Genomic DNA, 26,574 nt, shown 5'->3' with positions numbered 1-26,574 from the left:
TTGGAGCAGGTCGGCAGCTGCTGCCCCCTCTTCGTCAGAGGGCCTTGTGTTTCCTCCCTCACCAGCGGTGGTTTGGGGCTGGCAGTATGACCAAACACCAGAGTATTCAGCTGATGTGGGGGGAAGGTTTTCTCGTCGATAAAGAATTGGGAACAGAAAGGCATTGTCCATCTGGATCCCCGCTGATGGCATCTTGTGACTCAGGGCTGGTAGTCAGGAAGGTGAGCTGAGGGAGGGCAGGGCCAGTGCGCGGACTGGTGAGTTAACCAGCTCGGAAGCTGCTCTCCACCGGTAAGACCAAGGTCTCCAATATTCCTTACAGCTTAGGCCTGTTGCAGTTGAGATTGTTCTGCTACTTGCAGCTATAAGGCATCCTAAGGTTGCAGAGGGTGTGTGTGCGTGCGTGTGTGTGTGTGTGCGTGTGTGTGTGTGTGTAAAACCAGAAGTGTTAGATACAGGAATTTGGGAGCAAGAATGATTTCATTCAAGAAAATGATCAGTGACTGCTTTCTGCCCTGTACATGTCTATGCCATGATGAAATAATGCTGTTTCTCATTTGAAAGAAACAGCACAGGAAATTTCTTTTTGCAACCCAGTTACATATTAAGTATTCTTTCTGTATGTGAAATGATCTTTAAAAAATTGAATCATTGATCTTTTTCCACTTTTTTCTTGATGTTGCCTGATGCGTCTGATTTTTATTTTCTTAATGAATTGTTGTCCTTACTCTATTGACTTAATCTTTTTGTCCCTGACTTGAATTACTATCTTCATCATGGATTAAATTATCCCTTTCAGTGGCTTTGCTTTTTGTCTGCTCAGTGCTCTTCCCCACATCCTTCCAGAAAGGGAAGCTGATGCCCCAGAGCCGGCACATTCCCTGGTGGGCCAGTCACAGCATCCACCCTTTGTGCCCAGTTTAGTTGTTCCTGGGATGGACACTTGAGGCCAGTGAGAGTCGAGGGGAGTTCCTGCCAGGGCTTTTGGTAGACATGGTGGAACAGCGGTTGGCTGGTTTGGATGGTGGAGCTGCCGGCAGCTTTGTTATCTCGGGTCTTCTACTATTTGCAGTCAGTCCTGACTCACGGCTTGCAAGTACTCTGATTCTGGGTTTGTTTTACTGACCTATTTTGTAATCATGCTGAATAAGATTGTTTTCATTGCTTTTCGTTTTTTTAAGATTTTATGTTTTTCAGAGAGCAAGCACGCACACAAGAAGGGGGAGTGGCAGAGGGAGAGGGAGAAGCAGACACCCTGCTGAGCAGGGATGTGGGACTTGATCCCAGGACCCTGAGATCATGACCTGAGCTGAAGGCAGACGTTCAGCCAACTGAGCCACCAGGCGCCCCTTCTTTGCTCTTCGTAATGTTTTGGCACGTGTTGAAAAGCAGGTCTCTCTTCATTCTCTTTTTCAAAGCTTTCTTGGCTTTTCCCACATTAGTTCTTAGGGACGAAATCAGGCGTGGGCTTACCAGGCTCCTCTCTGAAGCCTTTGGGAACCTGATTTTGTGTTTAGTCTCAACTGCCCACCGAGAGTGGCGCACTCCTGATCCAGCTGGCTGGGACCAGTCCGCAGTGACCAGAGACGAGGGACTCATGGAGACAGCTGTTCTCTTCCCTGTCTGTGAGTGGGCCATACTTTGTCTCTTTGCATGTTTTATCATTAATTGTTGAAAACTGGGCATTTTAAATATAACAATGTGGCAACTCTGGAAATCAGATTCATCCTCCACCCCAGGGTTTTTGGATATTTTTTTGGTGGGTTCTTTTTATGTGCTTTTTAAATGGACTTTTCTGTTTCAGTAGGTGTGTAATCTTTGTCAAGCGCAGCCACTGAATTCTTGTTCCATTAACTCAGGGGTTGGGTGTGTTTTGCCAGATTCTCCTTTAATATCTGGAGTTGAAAAAAGATTTTAAAAAGGAGAGGGGGGAAAACAGGAAAAATAAAGCTCTCCCAGACTTTGCAGACCTTCAGCGCTTAGCCAAGCTGGTTCCTGTTCTGCCCTTTCACTTCCAGTTTCCATTGAGCCTGGAGGCCCATCCGAAGAGAGTGTACAGACTTTTCTAAGCCCGTGTCCCACCCTGGGTACAGGTGATTTCCTGGTGTGCATGGAAGCTTCCAGAAGCCTATTCCCACACATCTCTCCTTTTTCAACCTCTTCCTTCCCAGGTGTCTGTTTGCTGCTCACCTTGATGGCCATTCCTTGCCCCAGCTGGCTTACAACCAGGACTTGTGCTTTTACGTGCTTGCTGCACAAGCCATCTGGGACGCTGCACAGGCCTGTGACTGATGTGAGTCGAGGAGACAAGGGGAAGCCGTGCAGCCCTCCTACAGACAGCAGTCCAGCAGGCGACACCTGCTCCACAGCTGTTTGAGAACAAGGTCTGTAATTCACCCCTCAGCCCCGGGACTTGCCTGAACCACAGGCCGTCAGGTGAGTCAGCTCTGTGGCTGCACAGCAGCTGCCCTCCCTCACCATGCCTTCCCTCCCTCACCATGCCTTCCCTAGTGCTTGTGAGTTTTGGACTAGATTCTAGAGTTCTGCAGAGGTTGCCAGCTCATTATTTGCTCCTGGGGTGGGGGGTGCAGAGCCCTCCCTTTCCCTCCTCTGCCACACCTTCCTATCAGCTCTTGAGCACGTCCGGTTGACAAGTCAGTGTTCTATGCTTTCAGTTTTCCTGAGCAGCCCTGGTTCCGTTTGATGATGAATAATATTTAGGTATCAAAATCTGAGCACACATTTTTCTAAAGATAAAATTGCTACATGTTTTATTAGGATCTGAGAATTTGTAAACTGCTAGTATCTTTTGTTAGGATTGCTGCAGATGCTGCTAGAACTCTTGTTACATTACAGAGGTTTTGAGTGGGCCGCCCTTACTCTACGTTCTTTCCATGACTTACTCCTCCTCGTGTACCACTAGGTTGGGAGGGACACATCTGTCACAGTTTAGAAGAAATAACGGTGGTTCGTTTTTGTTGGCTAATTCTGTGTCACACTGGCTGCCAAGCTAGAAGAGTGCCATCTCACGTACAATTCCAAACGAACAGGCAGTCCAGGGAGGTAGGATAGCCCTGTTCCAGGCTGTTCCCCAGAGAGAAGGGTCCCCTTTATCCTGTTACTTCTTTTTTTTTTTTAAAGATTTTATTTATTTATTTGACAGAGAGAGACAGCCAGCGAGAGAGGGAACACAGCAGGGGGAGTGGTAGAGGAAGAAGCAGGCTCACAGCAGAGGAGCCTGATGTGGGACTCGATCCCGGCACACCAGGATCACGCCCTGAGCCGAAGGCAGACGCTTTAACGACTGCGCTACCCAGGCGCCCCTATCCTGTTACTTCTCCATCCCCTAGAGCGGAGTCAGCAAGGGACAGCTCATGGGCCACATTTGGCGCCCGCCTCTTTTGTAGAGCCTGTGAGCCAAGAATGGGTTTTATATTTGTAAGTAGTTTTTTAAAAAGATCAAGGTAACATTTTATGGCATGTGAAATTCTATGAAACTGAAATTTGTGTCACGTGCATAAAGGTTTATTGGGCCAGGCGCTTTCACACTACAGAGGCAGTGCTGAGCGGCCGCGGAGGCTGTGCCCACAATGCCCGAAGTGTTCCCAGCTGGCCCCTCCCAGGGCCTGCTGGCCAAGCCTGGCCCTCAAGAGTTATCCTTGTTCTCAGGGTAGAAGCTGGCTCAGCACAGTGGTTCTTCACGGGCGAGAGGGAGAAAGACGCAGTGAAGAAGGACAGTCCTTGTAGAATGTGACTCAGGAGAGGACACGTTACTCCACTCACACCCTGTGGACTAACCTCGGCCACCTGGCCATGGCAAGCTGCAGCTGGGACATCAGAGCAGCAGTGAGGTCCCGGGTGAAACTGGATGGAAGGGGACTCTTACAGAAGGAAGGGGGGGGGGCACTGGTGCACAGAACAGTGCAGGCTGTCCCACTCAACAAGTTCTAGGCCGCCATGCATACCCTCCCAGGTGGCGGGGGGCATCCCTCATCCCAGGAAGCACGTTTCAAAGTACAGTGACTGCCAGGGCGCCTGGCTGGCCAGTCAGTAAAGCACGAGACTCTTGATCTCAGGGCTGTGAGTTCAAGCCCCATGCTGGGCCCAGAGCCTTAAAAAAAAATTTTTTTTTTTTTAAGTACAGAATGACCAAAAAGGACACAGACCTTATTTAGGCACCTGGGCTGTGAAACTCTGGCTAAAACTGAAAAGCATAAAACACTGAGGATTTTTATTTCTCTGGTCCTTTAACTTTCATGTTTTAATGTTTCTGGAGTCCTGGGGAACAGTGTTTATCATACCACTCAGTTCAAAACATTTCTTTTCAATATCGGTTGCTGCATGGAAACCATTCTTGACCTGGTTCTTCTCTTCATTCCAAACCCCAATTCCATTCTCCCCCCATTCAGTCTATGACCTCAAGCCCACCCCACTGTAGCCTGTGCAGGGGAGTGTGTGTGTGGTGTCACGTTCTATGTGCAGATACGGTCTATGCTCCTAACTGCTGGAGAGCAAGCCGTCCACTGCCTGGTCTTCGCTTTACTTGCCTTTCCTGTACGTACATCCGCGTGTGTACAGAATTTCTCTGGGACAGAAAAGCATATTAGCAGCACCACTGCACAAGCAGACACATATGTGAATTTTAAAAGGCATTTCCAGGTCAGTTAACCCACTTCTACAGTCTACAGATACCAGCAATTATCGTTCACATCCTTACCGATATTACACGTTGCTGTCGTTTCTGCCCCTCTGATCACTGTAAGGGGTATGTCATTGGTTTAACGTGCGTATTTCTAATGACAGAGGTTTCCAAGCACTGCCCTTTCTTGCTACTTTGCTGGATCTCCTCATGTATTCTGGTTATTGGTCTTTAGATTAAACTAAGTTTGCTTTACAGACCTGAGATTTTTCTGTCCCTTTCCATTTGGCATCACAAAAGCTGCTTTTAATTTTTTTTAATTGAGAAATTTTTAATTCATAATTTTCTTCCCATCCTAAGAACCCCAGGATATGGGTATTATGTCTGCTGTCTTCTGGTCTCAGTGTTTCATTTTTCACAAGCATCTCTTTTTTCTTCCTGGTATCCCGGGCAAACCCCTCCTGTTACCACACAGCCCACTAACTGGTTTTATGGCTGTGTCCATGCCCTGTCCCCTACCTCTTTCAGAGTAACTGTTCCTGCTTCATATAACCAATTAAGGATGTCTTCTAAGACAATTTTGAAATCCGGATTCCTACATTCCATTAAGCTTGCCAGTTGTGGAGACGTATGGTGTGCTCTTAGTAACTGACTCCTTATAAGTTCTGCAAATCTAGGACGGTACGAGTAGCAGGGCGAAGGTCTAATCCCCAGTTCCTGCTCCTCAGGGTGGCTTCAGTAGGCCCGTGTATTACAGAAGAGAAACCATGCTCCCAGTGAGGAGGAACCCCTTTCCTGATAGATCCTCTCCTCTCGGCACGGTCCTCCTCCATCCAGAAACGTGCCTACTTACTGTACGCACTTGGCCCCGGAGCGAGAAGAGGCTGCTCCAGGTGTGTGCGTGTTGAGTGCACCCCTCATCTCAGCTGGACGGAGCTAATGCACCTGCCTTCTGGGTCATGAAGGCCCCGTGCTGGGCATGACAGTGGACAGCTGCCAGCACCTGCCTCTCTAATGTCTCTGGCTGCTCACAGCCCCCCAGGCGCCCCCACTGCAGCTCCCTGGACCCGCAAACTGCTCTTACTTCTACGGCAGGCCCAGAGTTGGGCTCTGGGAACGAGTTTGTCAATTTTGCAGGGATCACAGACTTTAAATTCAGGGAAAGGAAAAGCAATTTATCTGATGTAGTCCTGTGATGAAAAGGAATTTGCTTGTTTTATTTGCAGGCATTCTATAAAGCGGGCAGCTACCTGGGCTGTAGTCATGTGCATTATACAGCCTTGCCTGGGGTGCTTGACTGCACAGCACAGCCAGGCACATGACCACGGAACAGAGAAGAGGGTGACTCGGGGTCTCTGAGAGGATAGGGCCCCGGTGTTAACACCACGTCTTTGATTTGACCTATTTGAGAAGCATGAATGAGCTATTACTTCACGGACTAGAGGAAAATAGAAAAACTTGGGGGGAATCTCACATGTCCACCTGGCAGAAAGGTCTTCCTTCTGCTCAGCCCTTGAAAACCCCTCAGAGTTCATCATCTGCTTACACTCCAAATCATGAGGTCACTGTGTGTAAACACACAAGAACTCACACTCTGCCCCAGTCCCACGTGCGGTCCTTGCTGCAGGACAGGGAAGCGGACGTCCCTCTAGTGCTCTCCCTCATGGACTCAGGCCTGTGTATCTTACAAGGGGCAGTTAGAAACTTTTCAAATACTACATTCCATCAAATTTAAGACAAACTGTTATTTTAAGTGCCTCTAGGGAAGAAAAAAAACAGTGTCATTAAAGAAGAACAAGCCACTGAGCCCACGCAGAGATGTAGTATGAAAACACCGACAGCTCTGCAACCACGAACAAATCCTGTCACCACGTCATCAGAGACGCGGTTCCGGACCACCTCCGTGCGCCGGGCCCTTTCATCTGCAGGCACTCTATGAGAGAAAGAATGTGGTAAACCATTTACGCTTTTTAAATATTTTACTTAAAATGCATACTGTGTATTTAAGCTATGAGGACAAACTACTGTGGGAAATCTTTGTAGATACCATTTCAACAAATACACCATGAATATATTTTCCTACACAAATCTATGCGATCTAGCAGACTTTGCATTCCGGTTATGGAGCAAACTCACAGAGCTAGAAGCATCCGGAGGGAAAGTGGTGAGCAACAAGAACCGGGGCCACGAAGGCTTCAAATACGTGAAAAAGACGGCATTTCACCTCAGTAGGCAGCGCTCAGTCATTCACACGTAGGCCGTCGGGCTAATCACAGGAAAGCAAAGCTCCTTACCTCCACAGTGTATATTGTGAACGAAGAGTGGAGTGATGATCCATGAATAACAAATTAACCTAAACAAAATGTAATGTCATGCACTGTAAAAAGGTAGGTGTATCTGACATCGCTGTTATCGGGCTCTAAGGGTTCTTAGGTCAGCGATGTAACCATTCACGGAAACACATTTAATTGTTTCAGGTTGATTTGTAGTGCTCAAACTATTTACATCAAAATTTACAGAAAATAAGATCAACCTCTATCAGTACTTCTAAATAAGTGATTTACCTAAAGTCCACTTCTCAACTGCATAATTCCTACAAAGGTATAACTCTGTATTTTCAGCTATCCCTAACAGCAACCTACAGCAACTGGCTCCAAGGTGAATTTCGTCCACTACAGAAGCAACAGTCCAGAGGCCGAGGGGCTACACGGCTGGGTGGTTCAGTGGCTCCACATCGTCCAAGTCCCCGGTTCTCCCCGTCTTTCTCTCTGCCATGCTTAAATTCTGCTTCCATGTTGAAAGACACAGGCAGGCATCACGTGCAGTGAAGGCAACGCTCAACAAAGACTCTACTTCACCCTGCAGGATTCATTCCTGGAACCTTTAAGGAAACTGTTTCCAGAAATCACCTGTCAGATATCTCCTTTATCTGCATAGAACTGGGTCCTGTGACCATTCTAAACCAATTGCTGGCAATGAGAAACGGATTATCATTATTAGTTGAAACTAGTCAGGATTTTTCCCCCATTCCACAGGGAGGAATGGATCCCCAAACTCCGCCAGCAAACAGTAAGGAGTGAGTCACCAGGGTTACTCAACAGTGTCTGCCACAAACCCATAGGAAGAGTTCTTCATTCAGGAAGGAGTAGAACACAATATTTAAAAATACTATCCTATCAAATAAAAATACAGATAATTCCTAAGTTACACAGAATGTGTGCTCTGCACACTCCTGTAAGCATCCAAACAAAACCAATGGAAAAAAAACTGATATAAATGGAAATACCTTAAGTACTTAAATATTTTAAGTAAATATAACTGTATAGAGTACAAGGAGTACTACAGGTGCTTCCTACTGGAAATGTCCGGCATTAACAACTTAAAATTATGTATGCACTTTACTATCGTATGTGTAGATTTCTAACTCTTGCTGACTCAGGTACAGTTGAACATGTTATAAAAACATTGACTTCTTTACAGAAGACTTCATTCATTAACAACGATCAAAGACGTTTATAAATGCCAGGCAAGAGTACGAGAAGCCGCGTACGTGAGACTATCAGAGGTTGGTTCAGAGACTGCGTCAGGCTGTCAGGGTACTAACACAGTGGGGCTATTTAAAATGGATAATCTTACCATGTCTTACAAATGACTCTAATGATGATACAATGGCTTTTCAAACATGATTCAAACGAACACACACTTCCTGTAATGTAGCATCCTAAAAAGCAAGCAGACAAACTGAAAACCCCTCAACAACTAAGTCCTACATTCCCAGGAACCACTCCCGTGTGAGTGTGAGGTTGCTAGGCTGTAGTCATGATTACTGGCAGCTCATTTTACAGCTTCTATTTACACAAGTATCTTCATCTTCTGTATTTTTGTTTTCAAGAAGCTTGATACTACATCAAAAACATAACATTTAATATTAATAATTTCCAAAGGAGTAGGTTTCCCACCTTCTTTAAAATGGAGAGGTTTTTCCCTTGGTATGAATTCCCTGATGTGTAAAACAGTCTGAGTCCACAGTGAAGTGCATATGCGTTCTAAATACTTACAGACTTTTACTCCAGTATAGTCTGGCATCCAACAAGTCCTGTGGTCTTGTTACAACTGTGGTTTCTACCTTGTGAACTTTCGGGCTTCAAGTCTAACACAAAGGCTTGTGCACAACACCTGTGTGAGCTCTGACATACTCGGCAGGCATCTCCCACTCGTCACACTGAAAGGTTCTCCGACTTCAGAGAAGCCTCCCCACATCCAGCACATTCACATTCCCTCTCCTGTGAATCCTCTGATGGCTATTGAAGGCTGATTTGTGGTAGAATTTTTTCCCACACTCATTACATTCATAGGGCTTCTCTCCGGAATGAGTCCTGTAGTGCACAGTGAGGTAGGACATCCGAGAGAAGGCTTTTCCACACTCATTACATTCAAAGGGCTTCTCTCCCGAATGGATCCGGTGGTGGATGGTGAGATAGGACATCTGAGAGAAGAACTTCCCACACTCGTAACACTCATAGGCTTTCTCTCCTGTGTGTGTCCTCTGATGTCTGTTAAGGGCTGAATTCTGGCAGAAGGTTTTCCCACACTCATTACATTCATAGGGCTTCTCTCCTGAATGGATTCGATGGTGGATGGTGAGGTACGACATCTGAGAGAAGAACTTCCCGCATATGTAACATTCGTAGGGCTTCTCTCCTTTATGTATTCTCCGATGTCTGCAAAGGGCTGAGTTCTGGTAGAAGGTCTTCCCGCACTCGTTACATTCGTAGGGTTTCACTCCTGAATGAGTTCTGTGATGTATCGTGAGGTACGACAGCTGAGAGAAGAGTTTTCCACACTCGGTACATTCGTACGGTTTCTCTCCGGTGTGTACTCGCTGATGTCTCATGAGAGCTGAGTTCAGGTAGAATGTCTTCCCACACTCGTTACATTCGTAGGGCTTCTCTCCCGAATGAGTCCTGTAGTGTACGGTGAGATAGGACAACCGTGAGAAGAATTTCCCGCATTCGTTACATTCGTAGGGCTTCTCTCCGGTGTGCGTCCTTTGATGTGTGGTGAGTGTAGACTTCCGGCAGAAGCACTTCCCACATTCATTACACTTGTAGAGTTTCACGCCCGTGTGAATTTTCTGATGGTCGTTCAGTGCTGACTTCTGGGAGAAGGTTTTTCCACAGTCGTGACAAACGTAGGGTCTCTCTCCTGAATGTGTTCTCTGGTGTTGTGTGAGGTGTGTCTTCTGGCAAAAGGATTTTCCACAGTAACTACATTCATAGGGCTTCTCTCCTGAGTGAGTTCTCTGATGTTGAATGAGGTGTAACTTCTGGTAGAAGGTTTTCCCACATTCATTACATTCGTAGGGCTTCTCCCCTGTGTGTGTGCGCTGATGGACGGTGAGGGTCCCCTTCTGGCAGAAGGATTTCCCACACTGATTACATTCATAAGGTTTCTCTCCTGTGTGAGTCCTCTGATGGATGATAAACTTTGACTTTTTACAGAAGGATTTCCCACATGCGCTGCATTCATAGGGCTTCAGTTCCATCTGTGATCTCTGGTGTACGCTGAGGTTGGACATTTGCAGAAAGGTTATTTCAGATTCGTTCCACTTATAGGGCTTCTCCTCCATGTGATTAACAAAAACTGCATCCTTCTGAAAGGCTTTCTGGCATTCAATATATTCAAAGGGTTTCTCCAAAATATGAATGTTCTGAAAAATACTTTCTTCATTTAGACTATAAGCTTCCCCATTTTGATTAAATTCGTAAGATTCATCTCCTGGATGAGTTTTCTCGAGTTTAATGTGGGGAAGTGGTTTCCCACATGCACTACATTCATCAGGCTTCATTCTTGCATAGCTGCCGTCACTACTAATATATTCTGCAATAGATTTCAAACTCTTTTCACACGAGTCACATTTATAGGACATTTTTCTTGAAGGAATGGGGTTCGTTTCCACATTAAAAGTCTTACCAAGAACATTACCTCTCTCTTCAATCAGGGTTTTGTTGTTGATGGATACAGTTTGCCTTGAATATCTGCCTTCATTTTCTTGGACTCTTTCTCCCAGATCATCGGTTTTCCAGACTTCTTCTAAAGAGAGGCAAAATAACAAAATTTTGTACCTCTTCCTACATATGGAAGGTGACTTACATGCAAGCATTTCATTCTGGTGGAGATGCAAGCTGCATGGACAGATGAAAATAATTCCCAGTGTACTTCTCTCCCCCCTATTGTTATGGTTTGGAATAAATACACACACACATGCATATGTGTATACAAACACACATACACCTCCGAAGTAAGGAAAGGGGAAAAGCACAAACACCTTTGGTCTTTACTACTTTGTAAGATTTTGCTCAAAACTGGCCATAGATAGTAAGATACAAGCACGAAACACTGATGGGAAGACAAAGGACGGTGGATGAACAGCTGACAGGCAGATATGGAAGGACTCACAGCAAATGGGGTGAATGAAGGGCGACAAGGAGCAGTACTGGGCCAGAAGGGGTGCACAGGTACCCCAGAGGCATCAGGTGTGGGGGAAGGGACCAGTACTTTGCGCCACACCACTTCACAGCACGTTGGGAGAGAGGACTACAGTCCGAGGCACCTTCACCTTTTACAGAGATTTTTGTGGCAGCATTCTCACTGGCCTAGAGCCTTCCAAACTCTTTTGCCCAGACTCTGCACAGTAGGGCCAAATCCGCTTGCACCCAAACCTCATGTTTAGAGTAGCAGCTGTGTGGCCAGCGCTCTAACCCCCTGTGGTTCAGTGTCACTTGGAAGGAGAGCACCAGGAACTCTGTATGTTCAACAGGAAGGATGAAATAGACCAGAGCATGCCAGCCCTTCAGAAGTTTAAGATTTCATAGATGCTCTCTGGCGTTATGATTTAGCCTGAACTCACCAGGACCACGGAACTCTATTTGTTTCTATTTGGACAATACAGCATGCACTCTGGCTGGCCGACCTGGGGGAGTCCTTACGTCGCCTGTTGCTCAGGATCACCCACAGGTGACACAGAAACATTGGTATCTATGTTATAGGGTCGCTGGGGGATTGCATAAATCCATAAAGTGCTCAGAGCAGCATCTGGCACAAAACACATGCTCAGTAACGTACCAACTAGTTTTCCCATTTTCAACCTCCTGGTGATTTCCTTAAACGAGTCTTGCCCCTGACATACCACTGTCACTTCATTCTGTGAACAGACTTCACTCCTGAGTTTCACTTGGTTTCATTTTCACTTCCAAACCTTAAAAATCAGATTCCCCAAACTGTTCTTTATTTTCACTTACAAGTTTTTAGATGAACTTGACTTTGTACTTGCTGTCATCCACATCAAATAAACTGTACTGACCTCGTCCTCCCAAACCTACAACTTCCCTGAGCCCACTGCCAAAATGTGGACAGATAAAATGGGGGGAAAACACCTGACAAAGAATACTTTTCACCTGGGTTCACAGTATGATTCCAAACTTGGTTTTTACTAGTCTATAAAAAGTAATTTCTGCTCCAGGAAAACCAAGCTATTTGTTGGGCAAAGAGTGTCATCTGATACACCCTAGGGGGGCTGGGTGTGGAGGAGGGGAACAGCGCTCAGCACACCACCTCGCAGCAAGTTGGGAGACATGGATTCCTGGCTCAGGAACCATGGGCTTCTGAGATTGCTGTGGTGCCAACAACACCCAGCTCACTTTCAAACACAAGTCTCCCCTCTTACTGCTTAATTCAGTTCACTTGCTTCCAGCCCTGATCTACTCAAAACCTTTCAGGGAGTCTCTGTGTTTAAAAAACAAACAAGAAAACTTCTTAAATTCTTTCTCACTTCGATTAGCTCCATCTCCCCTTAACGCTGAAAATAATTACCCCACACACAATGACTAGCACAGTGGTTCAGCCCGGCATTGGATCAACAGTCCACATGAATGCTGAGTTTTAAATTATGCCACACAACTCTCTTCTCTTTCTTGACCAAATCCTGTCTCTTAGAAACTATGACTCTATTCCCTATTTCCTTTGAACCCTTTAATAGAAAATCAGAGCTGTTACTCTTAATCTGAATCCTATGGGTATCTTTCAAGCACCTGCAGAATAAATGGGGATGCGACCCAGGCATGTGTATTTAGGACTGCTTATAAATTATTTCTCAATAGATGGACAAGAAAGTTCTTTCACCCAGGGCGCCTGGGTGGCACAGCGGTTGAGCGTCTGCCTTCGGCTCAGGGTGTGATCCCGGTGTTATGGGATCGAGCCCCACATCAGGCTCCTCTGCTATGAGCCTGCTTCTTCCTCTCCCACTCCCCCTGCTTGTGTTCCCTCTCTCGCTGGCTGTCTCTATCTGTCGAATAAATAAATAAAATCTTTAAAAAAAAAAAAAAGTTCTTTCACCTACCTGGCCCCTCAGATACTCAAGTGCAGACTACGCGTTACGTACTAAGGCAAGGGAGAACATATTACATACTAATCTGGGGAAGAAAGAAGCTCAAGCAAAAAATATATCTGACCAAATAACAGACGACTTGATCAAAGCTAACTTTTTTCAAGGTATGGCCATGAGGTGGAGTCACCTTGAGAGAAGGAGCAGACTGAAATAACGACAAGAGCTAGAAGGTAAAACTTCAAGGAGGGGTGGAAAAACTGAGCTCTGACTGGAAGAATGTGTTGTTATCTGACAAACAGAGCACGCCCCTCTGAAGTAAAGCTACAGGGACAATAACCATATGAACAGAAGACATTTAGGAGCAAGGACCCTGTGGAATGTAACAAGAGTTGTGGGAAACAACAGAACACTAATTTTCCAGGCAGCACCGGGAAGAGGAGAAATGTACACTCCCTCAGGAAGCAGCAGGGAATCACTGAAGGCTCCTCCTGGGCAACCAGTGATAAGATCAACCAAAAACTTCGAGAAACCCATCTCACAAGTGCACTTAGCATGAGGAGCTGTGGGGCAGCTGCCATAGGAGATGGCGGACAGGAGGACAGGGACGGTAAAGCATAAAACAAACAGGCAAGCAACAACCCTAAGGACACAACTTAGGAACCAGAACCCACTAAAGGTGGAAGCAGACCCTTCAGAGAATTTTCTGGAGGGTTGAGGGACAGGTACTCACTCCTGTGCACCACATTCACTGAGCACCTGACGTGACAGGCCACTGGTCAAGCACTGGGACAGAACGGTGAGTAAGAGACGAGATGGACACAAGTGTCTGGGACGTAAGGTCTGGATCGTGGGAAGGACGAGCAGCACACCGACCACGGGAGAACCAAACTCAGTGACTCGGGCACAGCCGGGGGTTTGGATCTGCCCTCAGAGAAGGGAGCCGTGAAACCGGGGACAGCAACCAGTCCGAGGCATTTCACAAAAAAAGAGGAATAAAAAAGGAAGGCGGCAAGAACTGAAGAGTCGCATCAGTTACTTTTCAATGACAGACTTACGAAGGCCTAAGAACCGAAAGAACCCAAGATAAGGGGATGGCTGAAAATGCCGTGGGAGCGAGCGCAACACAAAGCTTGGGGGAAGAAGGAAGTGACTGGGCGTGGGCTCTGGGAAGAGGCAAGCATAGCAACGCTCTGCAAACACGGGTTCTCGTGGGGAAGGAAGAACGTGCTGGGAGTGGGACTCGGGTACCCGGAGCACAGAGGTGACTGTCTGTAGGCTTCTACAGTTTCGGGACAGTTAACAATTTCCAGGAAAAACCCTTCCAAGTTACCAGTGTCCGCACTGCCTGCACTAACACACCTGGGTAACTCTGTGGTAGGAATTCTCCTTCTACTATCCATGGCTCTTCTCCTTGCTCCAACTTGATGATAACTTCCGGTTTGATAATGTGACAGCCTGTTAACAGAAATGAAAGAGAACTTGAGCCTGACTGCTGGGCTGCTGGGTCTCTGTTGTCTGAGGACAGTGCTGCCTCACAACCAGCACCACAATTCGAACCTTTCACTGGGGAGGTGAAGACCAAGTGCCCTGCCTGGTGCGAAAACAGACCACTCACATTTGTCCCAACAAATTCAAAGTTAGAGTCGGTAACATGTGAGGGCAATCCCATGTATCTCAGCAACCGAGAAAGCGGGCTCTCCTCACCCACGGAGACGAGATGCCTGTAGTTCTCCAGCATCACGTCCCGGTACGTGGTCTTCTGCTCGGGCTCCAGCTGCTGCCACTCCTCCTGGGTGAAGTCCACGGCCACGTCCTTGAACGACACTGGCCCCTGTAACGGCACCAGACCGAAACTGGATGAGGTGAAGGTGGATGAGGACAAGAGCTTACCAAGCTCACTGGTCAAGTTAACTATAAACACCGTATACCTTGTTGTGGAAAGAAAATATATCAGAAATACGCCAGAATGTGTTCATTCGGCACACACTGAAAAAGAAAATACCGTCTTGTACTATGAGCCAGGGGCAATCCTGGCTTGCGGGGGACACTAAGACCAACAGACAGAGCCCCTGTCCCAAGGAGCGCAGGCCTGAGATGTACTCACAGAAACACAGGATGCACTTTGCTCCTTTTTGCTTCCAGAACATTACCAATGTTGGCTCTCCTCTGACCCCTCCCACTGCTCCTTCCTATCTCCTTTGCTGGCTCCCCTATTCTCCAAGTCATCCTTAAGTTAGAGGGCCCAGGGCTCTGTTTTTGGTGCTTCACTCTTTGCTGTCTGCACCCGGCTGTGATCCCAGTGGACCGCATATGTTTAATTCCCATCTATACGTCAGCATGACCCAAATGTACACCAGCCACCCAGACTTCTCTCCTAAACTCCAGACACATGTCCCAGATGCAAACTCAACAGCCTGAAATTCAACCGCTATCTCTGTTCATACCTGTTCCTCCTACGGCTTACAAGGGAAGGTGATCTGTGACACTGGCCACAACTGCAACAAGCAAGCCTGGCCACGTACATCCCAGTCGTGTGTGTTACTGCAAGATAAGCCTACACAAGTCTGACCATGGCTGCCGCATGAATTGTCAGTAATGGTGTGGTTCGGCTGCCCCTAATTCCCAGCCAGGGAACTCGGAATCCCCCTTCTTCCCATTTACACATTCCAGGAGGGCAGAAGCACGGTCCTGAAGAGGGGCAAACAGCTCACAGCAGACCCAGAGACTGTCCAAACCAGACCTTTAGCCGTGGATCTTCTGAATAAACTGTCCCACTCAAATACACCAGTCATTACAATTGTCCCGCTGTATTGCTACCTCTGAAATAAAGGTAATAGTGGTGCCAACCATGTCAGGTAATACCTGCGTCAAATGGACTGATCCATGGAAAGCACTTAGCAAACTTCTCTGGACATAATACACGCTTCTCAAGGACAACTACGTATTACTGTCAACTCCCCTTATGCGTCTTATCATTCTTTCCAAATAACGACAGAAAGTAATCAGAAAACACAGAAGTTAAACAACTGTAAAGCAGCTGTCAAGTTTATGCAATTGCCAAGGAAGGTTTAGAGAACAGCGTCAGCGCATTAACAATCAGGCCCTGGGGATTCCGACAAAACACAGAGCAAGGAGTGGTGTGGACAGCGGTGAAGGGAAAGGCCATGTCATGTGCAGGAGCCATTTGAGAGGACCACAGACTCCTGACATTGACCGAAAATCTAAGCTTTTTTTATGTGGAACGATCGAAGAAGAGTGCAGGATGTGCCCCGCTGGCAAGATTCCCCGAGATGCCCGGTCACCTGAACCTGTTATTCTCCCAAGCTCCAGGTGCGGGGACGTCCGGGGACCAGGCTTTGCTGTCCTGGGAAGGGTAAAGGTGCTGGGCTCGGAGCACAACTGCTGGTTGGAGTGGCGTTACAAGTGGTTCCTGCCCAATCCAGACCAATCTGTGTGCAGAACTGCCCTGGCCCAGCCTGTGAGCAGACGGTCTAGGAGAGCAACAGTGAGCAGGTCTTCCAGAAGCTCTGCCCATCCTTCCTTCAGACATCGCCAGCCAAGCCTGTGGCCACCCTGATGAAGACCGGTGCCCACAAGTTCACAAGTTAGAAGTCATTACCAAAACCAAGAGAGCAAGGCATAGAGAAAGAAAGTAGTTTAGTTTTAATACATAAATAGAACAATGTACGAAACTTCTGGTTTTGCCATCTGTAATTTCACAAAATGTACCATTTGCAGGGATTTTTTAATGCTTGCATTTTTGCATTAGGAAAAAAATACACATTAAGAAAAAATGATAGTTTTTGTTGTTTATAATGCACATGAAATACATGCACAGTTGCTGCTTAAAATCAGTATTATCGTGAATGTTCCAAACTGATTTTCTCTTTCCTGATGGGTCTGAGTAGCTTGCCCGAGTTCACGCTTACGTGCAAAGGGAGAAGGAGAAAACCGTATTGTTCTTTCTCCAGCTTTAAGCAAGCAGCTTTACAAGCATCTGAAACTCAGAGAAAATGGGTTTCAGAAAACCTGGTTAACAAGTTAAGAAACCAGCCAGACTGCAGATATGTAGGGATTTTACTTGAGTTTCAAAAGGGAATAACTCTCGATGTATTAAAAGAATACTCAGTGCAATTACTATTCCAGAGACAGCTTCATAGTCAAGAACCCCGAGCTGGCTACGCATTTTCACACAAGCCAGACCATAGGACGTGAAGGGAGAAGACTCTGAACACCTCAGTCGGCCCCGTTGTCAGGGCGCTTCCAATGCAGACGGCGCTGCTCCCACCTTCCCCCCCAATATGTAAAAGCTGAGAGAGGAAACGAGGGCGAGGCCCTCGGAGAAGCGTAGACAATGACCCAAGTGCAAAGGGACTCTAACAAAGGGCTCTGTATGCCACAGCCACCTCCACATGTCCCAGACCTCACACCCATCGCTGGGACCAGAACAACAGAGGTCAGCGTGAGCCTACAGGGGCCGGAAGCCCCTAGTCCACAGGCCCAACCAAGCCAGAGTTGTCCTGAACGTCCAAGAGAAGGACATTCTCAGACATCCGAGGCCTCCAGAGCCGGGAAGTCAGCACACCCCGACATGGCCCATCCAAGGGGAGGCACCGCAGCTGTCCTCCAGAGCCAGCATAGGAAAACAGAACCCACAGAAAGGAGGGGGAAGCCCGAGCCCGTGAACTCCACCCCCCTCGCCACCACCAGCTGTCCATGGGCAACGCTGTGGCTCCAGTGGGGCCTGAGGGGTCCCACTCGCACAGTCGTGCTCATTTTGAGAAATTTTAAAAATGTACAGTATTTAACTCGTCAAAATGAAAACATTAAAGAATGAAATGATAACGCTGGAAAATAAAGTAAAAAAATAAAGCAGCTTGGAAGAAAATGTTTACTGACATGCCCCAAACGGAAAAAATGTATAAACATTTAAGACTACTTTGTAAGTCAGTATGAAAAGCAAAACAAAAGAGCATTGTGACAGACAGCCTGGCAGTGGGCATGAGCGGGCACTTCACACAAAAACTGAACAGGCCCGTCTGAAAAAGCTACAGGCTGTAGGACTGCCTTGAACAACGTGGCGGTTAGCGACAATGACCCCCACAGTTGAAAGTCCGCATATGACTTGTGATCCCTCCCCCCAAATTAAGGATTAACAGTGTCCTGCTGACCAGAAGCCTTACCGATAACAAGAGTCAATTAACATGTGTTTTGTATGGGGCACCTGCGTGACTCAGTCGGTTAAGTGACTGTCTTCAGCTCAGGTCATGATCCCAGGGGTCCTGGGATGGAGCCCCACATCGGGCTCCTTGCTCAGCAGAGTGCCTGCTTTTCCCTCTGCCTCTGCCTGCTGCTCCCCCTGCTTGTGTGCTCTGACAAATAAAATCTTAAAGAAAACGTTTTATATGTTATGTGTACGATAAACGGTATTCTTACAAGACAGTAAGCTGAAGGAAAAAAAATGTTAGGAAAATATCTTTATGGTGCCAGGCTGTGTTTACTGAAAAAAATCCACATGTAAGTAAACCCAAAGAGTTCAGGCCCATGTTGTCCATGGATGTTCTGGAAAGGGCAAAAGTATACACACAGTGCAAAGACCGGTAGTTGTCAGGGACTGGGGGAGGGAGGCATGAATAGGTGGTGCCCAGGGAACTTTTAAGGCAGTAAGCGTGTTCCCCATGCTACTGTCATGGCGGACCCATGCCATTATACAGACGTCAAGGCCTGAACCACACAATACAAGGCGCGACCTCTAGCATCAACTACAGGCTTCAGATAATAACCTGTCACTACCAACCCATCCCCTGAAACAATGTACCACACTGACCTAAGACGCTCACAACAGGGGGAACTGACGGAGGGGTCGACAGCATCTCTGTACCAACCACTCGATTTTCCTATAAACGTACACTGCTCTCAAAAATAAGTCTACACATTAAAAACAAACAAACAAAAAAACAAGGAACAGCTTCGAAACATGTTAACATATTCTTAACCTCACTTGTGGTTAAGAACAAACTCAAGCCCACCAACGCAGTATGGGGCCTAGGATCAGCTGGAATATCCCAGGCCATATTCCTTCTCCATCTGCATCTCACTAACAAGCCGGGGCCCCTTGACTCCCTCCACACCCCTGCATTTCCTGCCACTCAGGGAGTCTCTGAAGTGCTTTCTATATGGCAGCAAAATGATGTGGTACACATTTTTGGAGAAATGCTCAATGTGGAAAATACACTTGAGCCCGTGGAGGAAAGAGGGAGCACAGAAAGGTACGTTTTTGTAATGGTCCACGAATGAAAGAATGAGCTATTTTAATGGCAGCAGGGAAGGGGTGAAGGGGAAGGAATAGAAGCCACTTAGAAATATAGGAACACACAGATATGGTAACACAGGACAAAGAAAGAGATCAGAATGAATCCCATTGTCCGGGACAGAGTGACAGGCAGAACAACAGAACACAGAGCCGACTGGGACAAGAGCAGAAGGCACAGGTTGGGGGGGGGGTGCTGCAAGTAATTACTTTTAGATCTACAGGGTCCATTAAGCTGAGGTGTCCTTTGGACAGCCTCCCCGGAAGTGCCGGCAGGTGGCAGGGCAGATGTATCTGGTCCGGGTGGAAAAACCGACAGAGCCCGTGGTTCAGGGCCCAGGAGGGTGAGGTCTGATGGGTGTAAAAGTCACGAGCCGGGGTGGAAGAAACAACACACGAAGAGGGTAGAAGCAGAAGTCAGGAAGAGAGGAGAGATTCTGCAGATGGGAAAGGCGGCAAGTGGTCCAAGGCAAGGAGTGGCTCCCAGGTAACCTTTACTGGGTCAGGTTCCAGGGAGGTGTGGGGCAGACTGGGGACCACAGGCCCTGGGACACAACGTGAGTGGGAAATCAGCAATCTCTGCCAGAGGCGTCACTGCCCAGTCTGAGATGCAAACCAGACAGACAATCAGAGAACTATTTAGCGAGACTTACTGGAGAATGGGAAGGCCATTCCTCCAGGGCTTCCTCGTCCTACCCCCTGGCTCAAGCAGTAAAAACAATGCATTTATGGGATGATGTTTTAGTTACCAGAGAAATTCTCTGCATTGGCTGCTCCCTGGACAGTATGCCTTGCTTACAAGAGGCACAAGGAAGGTACCAATGGCCACGGTTTAGAGACGGCCACTCAGGAAGTCTGTTTACCATTACAGCGACATGGCCTAAGAAATCACAAGACGCGCGAAAACACAAAACTGTTTCGGCAGGTGAGTGTTAAGTACTGAATGGTATCTGTCATTTTTTGCAACGAATGTCAAGCCCCCAAGCAGTGCCTGTACCCTGGCTTTAAGGACCCTGAAGGACCGTGCTTTCAACACATATGAACATTGGTGCTTGCTGCCACGCTGGTACTCCATGCTTTATCCGCCCGCTTCTCTTTTCTGTTTCTACCTTCCCATTTGCATTTTAAAGTCTGAACGACTCACCTCCTAAGGTACATTATAAAAGCAAGTAGAGAATAAATACATACACAGAAACACTCACCACAGATTTACTCATTTTCTGCTGTTCTTGGAAAAAGGGGAGGACAGTAAAAGTGGAGGCAGACCTGGGGAAAGAAAAGAGAAGCAATGAAGCTATGAGACCTGGACTGTCGAGAAAGTACTCTTCTGGAAGGTTCCATGAAAGAAACTGTGACACTGTCCCTTTAAACCTTCAGAAGTGACTGGAAGAATGAGGGAGCACCCACCTGTCTGTAACTCCCACCTGACTAGATAGGTTTCTCGTTAGTTAACAAACCTGAACCCTACTGAAATAATCCTCTATCATTAAATATAAAACAAGAAAGTCTGTTACATTCCTCTAATTTGTTTCTCGTTAGCTAACCAACCTGAATCCTACTGAAATAATCCTCCATCATTAACTATAAAACAAGAAAGTCTGTTACACTTCTCTATCTTCTTCGTACCCCTTGTAACTACCGAAGATCAGAACAGAATGCTCTGAGTAAAGAGCAGTGCTCAGGCATGGCTGTCTTCAAATTATCTGTGCAAACTTAAATGTGCCCCACAAAAGCATCTTTTGTTAAGAAACTCACTTTGACTTAAATGTAACCGAGCAGACAGAACACCGGCCCAGGAGCTGAGTCCTGTGAGCAAGCCCATCCACAGACCCCGTCACCCTGGACAAGCCACCTCTCTGCTCAGGCCCAATCTCCTCCTCTGTCAACACGGGCAGCAGCAGCTGGCCCTCACGCCCTGGTCCTGCGCGACACTGTGGGATGCTCCAGGGCACAACCCAGCGGGGTCAGTACACACTCCTGCGCGCTTAGAGACACGTCGGGAAGCCGGACAGGGAACCGGGGGAGCAAGGGGGGTCGGTGGGGAGGGAGGCAGGGACCCTCTGCGCCCCCGGGAAACCTGGGTCCCACGAGTCCCGCGTCCCGGGGGAGCGCCCATCCCTCCCCGTCCAGCCGCTCGCGCCCTCTCGCCGCCGCGCCGCTTGGAAAATCCACAAGCGCACGACCTACCCCGTCGGGACCCGCCGAGCTGCCTCAAAGCTCCCGAGGGCTCCGGGGCGGGGGCTGCTCCTCCTCCGCCTCCCGGGGCCGCCGTTCCCGGGGAGCGGGCTCTGGGCCTACGGGACAAACTCACTTCGGGCCGACGACCCTCCCGAGGCCCGAATCGGCCGCCCGGGGCCTCGCCGTCCCGCGGGCGCAGATGGGCCGGGCCCGAGCCCGGGCCCCGCCGCCCTGCCCTGCCGCCGCCCGCCCGGCCCCTCCAGCCCAGCTCGCGGGCTCCGGGGCCCGCGCTCGAACCTCCGCCGGCCCGCGCGGACCCGCGCCCGCTGGGTGCCGGTCCGGCCAGAGAACGTAGCCCCGCAGGCCCCGGGACTCTCGCCCGCCGGAGGCCGAAGCCTGGGAACCACGGCGAGCGGTGACCTGGGCTCGGACAGGAAGCGAGAGCAGCGCGGCGGCACTACGCGTGCGCGAACACGCACACAGGCCGAGCTGCACATGCGCAGGACGACGGCGGCCGTGCGCCCGCCGGAGCCCACCCGGGAGCCCGACAAATACCCGACCTCAGTTTCCCGTGAGTCCAAGCGCCCACATGTTAGGGGACGTCTCGAAAGTCTCCACCCCATCTGGTGGTTAAGAGGCGCTGCGCTGAGGATTGACCGCCCGAACCTAGGGCCCAATTTCCACTTTGTCTTCGCTCCTGTTAGGGATCAAGGAAAGGTGTCACCTCGAGTAGAGGGCTGTGTTTGCGTCCTGGATGCCTGGTCCTTTGCTTGTCCTGAGATCTATCCAGTTGGCACTGAGATTCCCCACGAGCAGGAGAGGACAAGGAAAGGGTGCATCGTATACACGTCACTGAAATATTAGAAGTTTCACTAAAACACTGGGACGCAATTAATACCCAGCCATGACATTAGATAGTGTCATCCGTGGGCACATGGTTTCTCGAAGGAAGCAGAAAATGTAGCTTGTCCAGATTACACAAGGAATGCTTAAATACTGTAGAACAATCAGAAATCACACACAAACCAAAAATAAAAACAACCCCCCCCCAAACTCAGATACCCGAGATCTTGCCCATCAAAGAGAATATGTTAGGTTATAATGTCATTTTTCAAAAAAGGGACCATAAGGACAATCATCTATTAATATTGTGTGTGTGTGTGTGTGTGTGTGTGTGTGTGTGTGTGTGAGAGAGAGAGAGAGAGAGAGAGAGAGAGAGAGAGATTATATAATCCTATTCTTGGCCAATTGCTTCTTAATCACTGTTGGGTGGTGAGGATTAGAAGTAAAATCTCCAGCCATCCAAGAAATCCTCTCCACAAATACAGATATAAGGACAACTGTTCTATTGTTTTAAGATTTATTTTAGAGAAAGACAGCAGGGCGAGGAGCAGAGGGAGAGGTAGAGAGTGAATCCCTAGCCGACTCCCCGCTGAGCGTGAGCCCCATGCAGGGCTCAATCCCAGAACCCTGAGATCAGGACCTGAGCTGAAAACACGAGTCAGCTGCTTAACTGACTGAGCCAGCCACCCGGGTGCCCCTGTTCTATTGTTAAATAACCATTAAATCAGATGGTGCTGCCCATCACAGGTGAACCACTAACAAGACTGCAAGGAGAAAAATGAACTTTGTCTTTTTATGCAGCTAAGCAAATACAATCCATTACATAGAAGTTCTCAGGCGAAACAGTACACCTGCTCCTCGTTAACAGGACTTGTCAGCACCATTTGCTATACATTTTTTCACAGTTCATCCTAAATTCACCAGGTAATCTGGGTGCCTATCCTTGCTAGTTATTTCTGTCCAAAGGAAAAAGAAATCTTCTCACGTCTCTCTGACAACCAGGTAGTTACAGCTCAGAGCTAGGTGCCTAGAGCCCATCCTTAACTCTCCTGGTGACAGACACTACCTTCCTTGAGGTTTCCATTTCAAAGAGATGGCTCCCAGGCCCTTAAGAACAACCTTCCCCAGTTGTAATGCTGGCAAGACAATTATTTAGCTTATAGAAAGATTTAGATACATATGAAATCAACAGAGGAAGTTTTCTCTGGGTAACAACACTCTTTTAAAAGGTAATAATAAGTACTGATTTATGCAAAGGAACGGGCACATAACCCATTCCTGATTTCCCTAGCTGAGCTGCTGCATCAAACTAATCCCGCACAAAAGGCGTACTTCAACTGAAGCTGCTGTCCTTAGTGCCTGGGCTGCGTAGCCAGGAAGTCTTGCCCCGCTGCTAGTTAAGTGCAGCCCATCCCAAATTCTCATCAATGGAATGCTGGAATTATTGCGAGGTGACCACACCTCCCCTGGGCCTGAGCCTAAAAGACCTCCAGGCATGTTTCTTCTGTGTTCTTTTTCATTTTCAGCAGGTAAAGGACAGAAGCTGTGCTGAGCACCTTGGTAAAGACAGGCAGAGCCGCCCCCCCTCCCCCCCCTAGTCCTCTGGGTCCTGGTCTCCAGCCCTTCCCTCCCCCACAGGCACTGATCAGCTCACCTGAAGACTGGGATGCCCTCCCACCTCTCTCTCCACTCTGGTTCTCTGCCTGTGAACTCTGGCTGTCGTGCCCCCCTCCCTGCAACCACTCAACTCCATCCCTGCAACTCAGAGTAACGCTGGGTCCCCCCCAAGACCCCAGCCCCATACCTTGGCCTGGATAACTCTGGGCAGTGAACTGGACGCTCTCGGGGCTCACCCCTCTCTCCAAATGGCTAAAACCTGTCATTTCATATATTCATATATTTCCCCCTTCTAGAAACTTCTTTAAGTGGGGAGGGCAAATCTGAACCCTGTGATTCTATCTGGGCCAGAAGCAGCAGATCCGTACCTTTTAATGTGGCTTTATTAAGATCTCTACACATTTATTAGTGTTTAAAATATAAAGCTTTCTCTTTTTGTATTTGTATAAAATAAATATTTTTCCCAATTTGTCATTGACCTTTAAAATTTAAATGTTTTAATTTTCTGCCATACGGACATTATTTTTTGTTTTCAGATTATTCACTTTCTGTTCATACTTTTCATCTGTTTTGACACTGTACTTGAAGCCTTTCCTGCCCTTAATTTTCAAGTAGTTGCCTGCTTTTGCTCCTATTTATTTTTTTCTCTTTAATGCATCAATTTTATTAAGATAACTGGCACCCATCTTCAAGATTTGTAAATCATTCTTCTCTTAAAGTCTTTCAACAATTTTTTCCCCCAAAACTAGCACATTCACCATGACCAGGAAACGCCAGAGGCTAAGAAAGCTCAAGTTTCTAATCTGTATGAAAGAACTGGTTCTTCTTTGAGGCCTGGGGGACTCGTCTTGCTTTAATGGAAGGGGCAGCAGAAGTGTCAGAAAGTGACTGTCAGATCTGAATTCCCTCTTATTCAAAATACTGGTTGGATCGGTTTACAGGGAAGCTGCAAAAGTAAGACAACCCAGGCAACTGCATTGTCTCTGGAGGCTGGGAGTCCGAGACTCAGGTGTGGGCAGGGGCTGGCTCCCTCTGAGCGCTGTGGGGGAGGGTCTGTCCCATCCTCTCTCCTTGGCTTGTCCATGACCGTCTTCTCTCCATATGTCATCGCACTCTCTTCCCTCTACCTGGGTGTCTCTGTGTCCAAATTTTCCTTTTTTTTTTTTTTTGTAAAGAGTGATGAATTTATTTGAGACAGGGCACGCATGAGCAAGGGGAGGAGCAGAGGGAGAGAGAGAGAGAGAGAGAGAAGCAGACTCCCCACTGAGCACGGAGCCCAATGCGGGGCTCAATTTCACAACCCTGAGATCTCGACCTGGACCGAAATCAAGAGTCGGATGTTCAACCAACTGTGCCACCCAGGTGCCCCCCCAATTTTCCCTTTATATAAGGATACCACCCATCCTGGATGAGGGCCCACCCTAAGGACCTCATTTTACCTTGATTTCCTCCTCAAAGAACCCACCACCAAATAAAATCACATCCTGAGATACCAGGGGTTAGGACTTCAACATATGAACGGGGTGGTGGGGGTGGGAGGGGGCATACAATTCAACCCATAGCATTTGTGTACGGGGTTATGTCCAGTTTGCTTTCTCACTGCCTTGGTTATGTTAACATGGGCAGAGCCCTTACAGATCATCTCATCTAAGTATTTTATTTTATAGGTGGAGAGATGGGTGCTGGGAAGGCGGAAGCATTTGCCCACAGGCACTTGCTGGTTTGTAACAAAACCACTACGTTCCCACCCCCCTCCCCCATCTTTCAGACAGACGTATTGTAACTACTGGTTTATGTCCTCCAGATTACCATCAGGAGTCTGGGCAGATGGAGAAGGGGACACAGTGAACAGGATATAGGACTTGAATCAGAGCAGCTGAGGTGAATCCTAGGGTCTTGCTTCAGTCTTTTGGGCTTCACATCCCTTGTTTCTAAAAAACAAATCTCAGAACCCTGCTTTCTCCACTCAACAAAGAAAATGAGACAATCCTCCTGAAAATGTCTTATAAAGGATGAATCTCTATTTCAAAACAAGATTTGCAGACATTTTATAACACTTAAAGGGGGCAATTTTAACAGACTACAACTCACTTGATCTTAGGACCTCCGAAGAGTATGTCAGCCATGGTGGAGGGGAGTATAAAAGTCAATGACCAAGACTGGCCTTTATCACTTAGCTTCAAACACTAGCTCTTAGAGATCAGTATCCAGAACCTCTTCCCATCTGCCCATCCCGAATTCTGTGAGTTAGCATTCCCTGTCGCCTTCCTAGGGTGTCTCGAGGTCTTACGGGTCACAGAAAGGAAATAAAGAGACCATTATTCATTAGAGAATGACAGGCCAGGGTGAGCGGCCCCTGGCGAGCCATGACTTCCAGGTGGAGAGGGCGGTTTTAACACCAGCGCAGACACACTTGGGATAAGCTCTGCTCATAGGTCTACGTATCCAAATCGGCGCCGAGGCTGCTGGACGGGTTGTCACCAGCAAGCTGGCCAGAGGATTGGAGCTGGTTCTGAAGGTCCACTCAAGGCTTGGTCACAGCCTTGCCATGTCAGATCCAGGTCATAGTCTACTTCACCCAAAAGTGGCTTTGCTTTCGTT

At 47.8% G+C, this 26,574-nt stretch overlaps 1 protein-coding gene across 12 annotated transcripts; it reads right to left on the bottom strand.

Annotated features, from left to right (window-relative positions):
* Positions 1–6,364: 6,364 nt before the first annotated feature.
* On the bottom strand, positions 6,365–21,917 carry ZNF12 (zinc finger protein 12). 12 transcript variants are annotated; one of them, XM_040634745.1, is made up of 8 exons: positions 21,523–21,704; positions 20,538–20,601; positions 14,730–14,856; positions 14,385–14,480; positions 10,613–10,732; positions 8,276–8,360; positions 6,934–6,992; positions 6,365–6,572 (listed from the first exon to the last, which is right to left on the bottom strand). In XM_040634745.1, exons 2-8 carry the CDS (start codon positions 20,550–20,552, stop codon positions 6,505–6,507), a joined length of 570 nt encoding a protein of 189 aa, XP_040490679.1. In that variant the 5' UTR covers positions 20,553–20,601; positions 21,523–21,704; the 3' UTR covers positions 6,365–6,504. The 12 variants fall into 12 exon arrangements, 9 of the variants coding, with proteins under 9 accessions (XP_040490679.1, XP_040490680.1, XP_040490681.1 ...); XM_040634746.1 differs by having other exon boundaries at positions 10,625–10,732; positions 21,523–21,703; XR_005835944.1 differs by lacking the exon at positions 8,276–8,360 and having other exon boundaries at positions 6,365–6,992; positions 8,698–10,732; positions 21,523–21,720.
* Between the last annotated feature and the right edge of the window lie 4,657 nt (positions 21,918–26,574).

The sequence above is a fragment of the Ursus maritimus genome, unplaced genomic scaffold (assembly GCF_017311325.1).
Source record: "Ursus maritimus isolate PB19 unplaced genomic scaffold, ASM1731132v1 scaffold_2, whole genome shotgun sequence".
In the NCBI taxonomy this organism is placed as follows: domain Eukaryota; kingdom Metazoa; phylum Chordata; class Mammalia; order Carnivora; family Ursidae; genus Ursus; species Ursus maritimus.
This window is presented reverse-complemented; position numbering and strand designations above follow the sequence as displayed.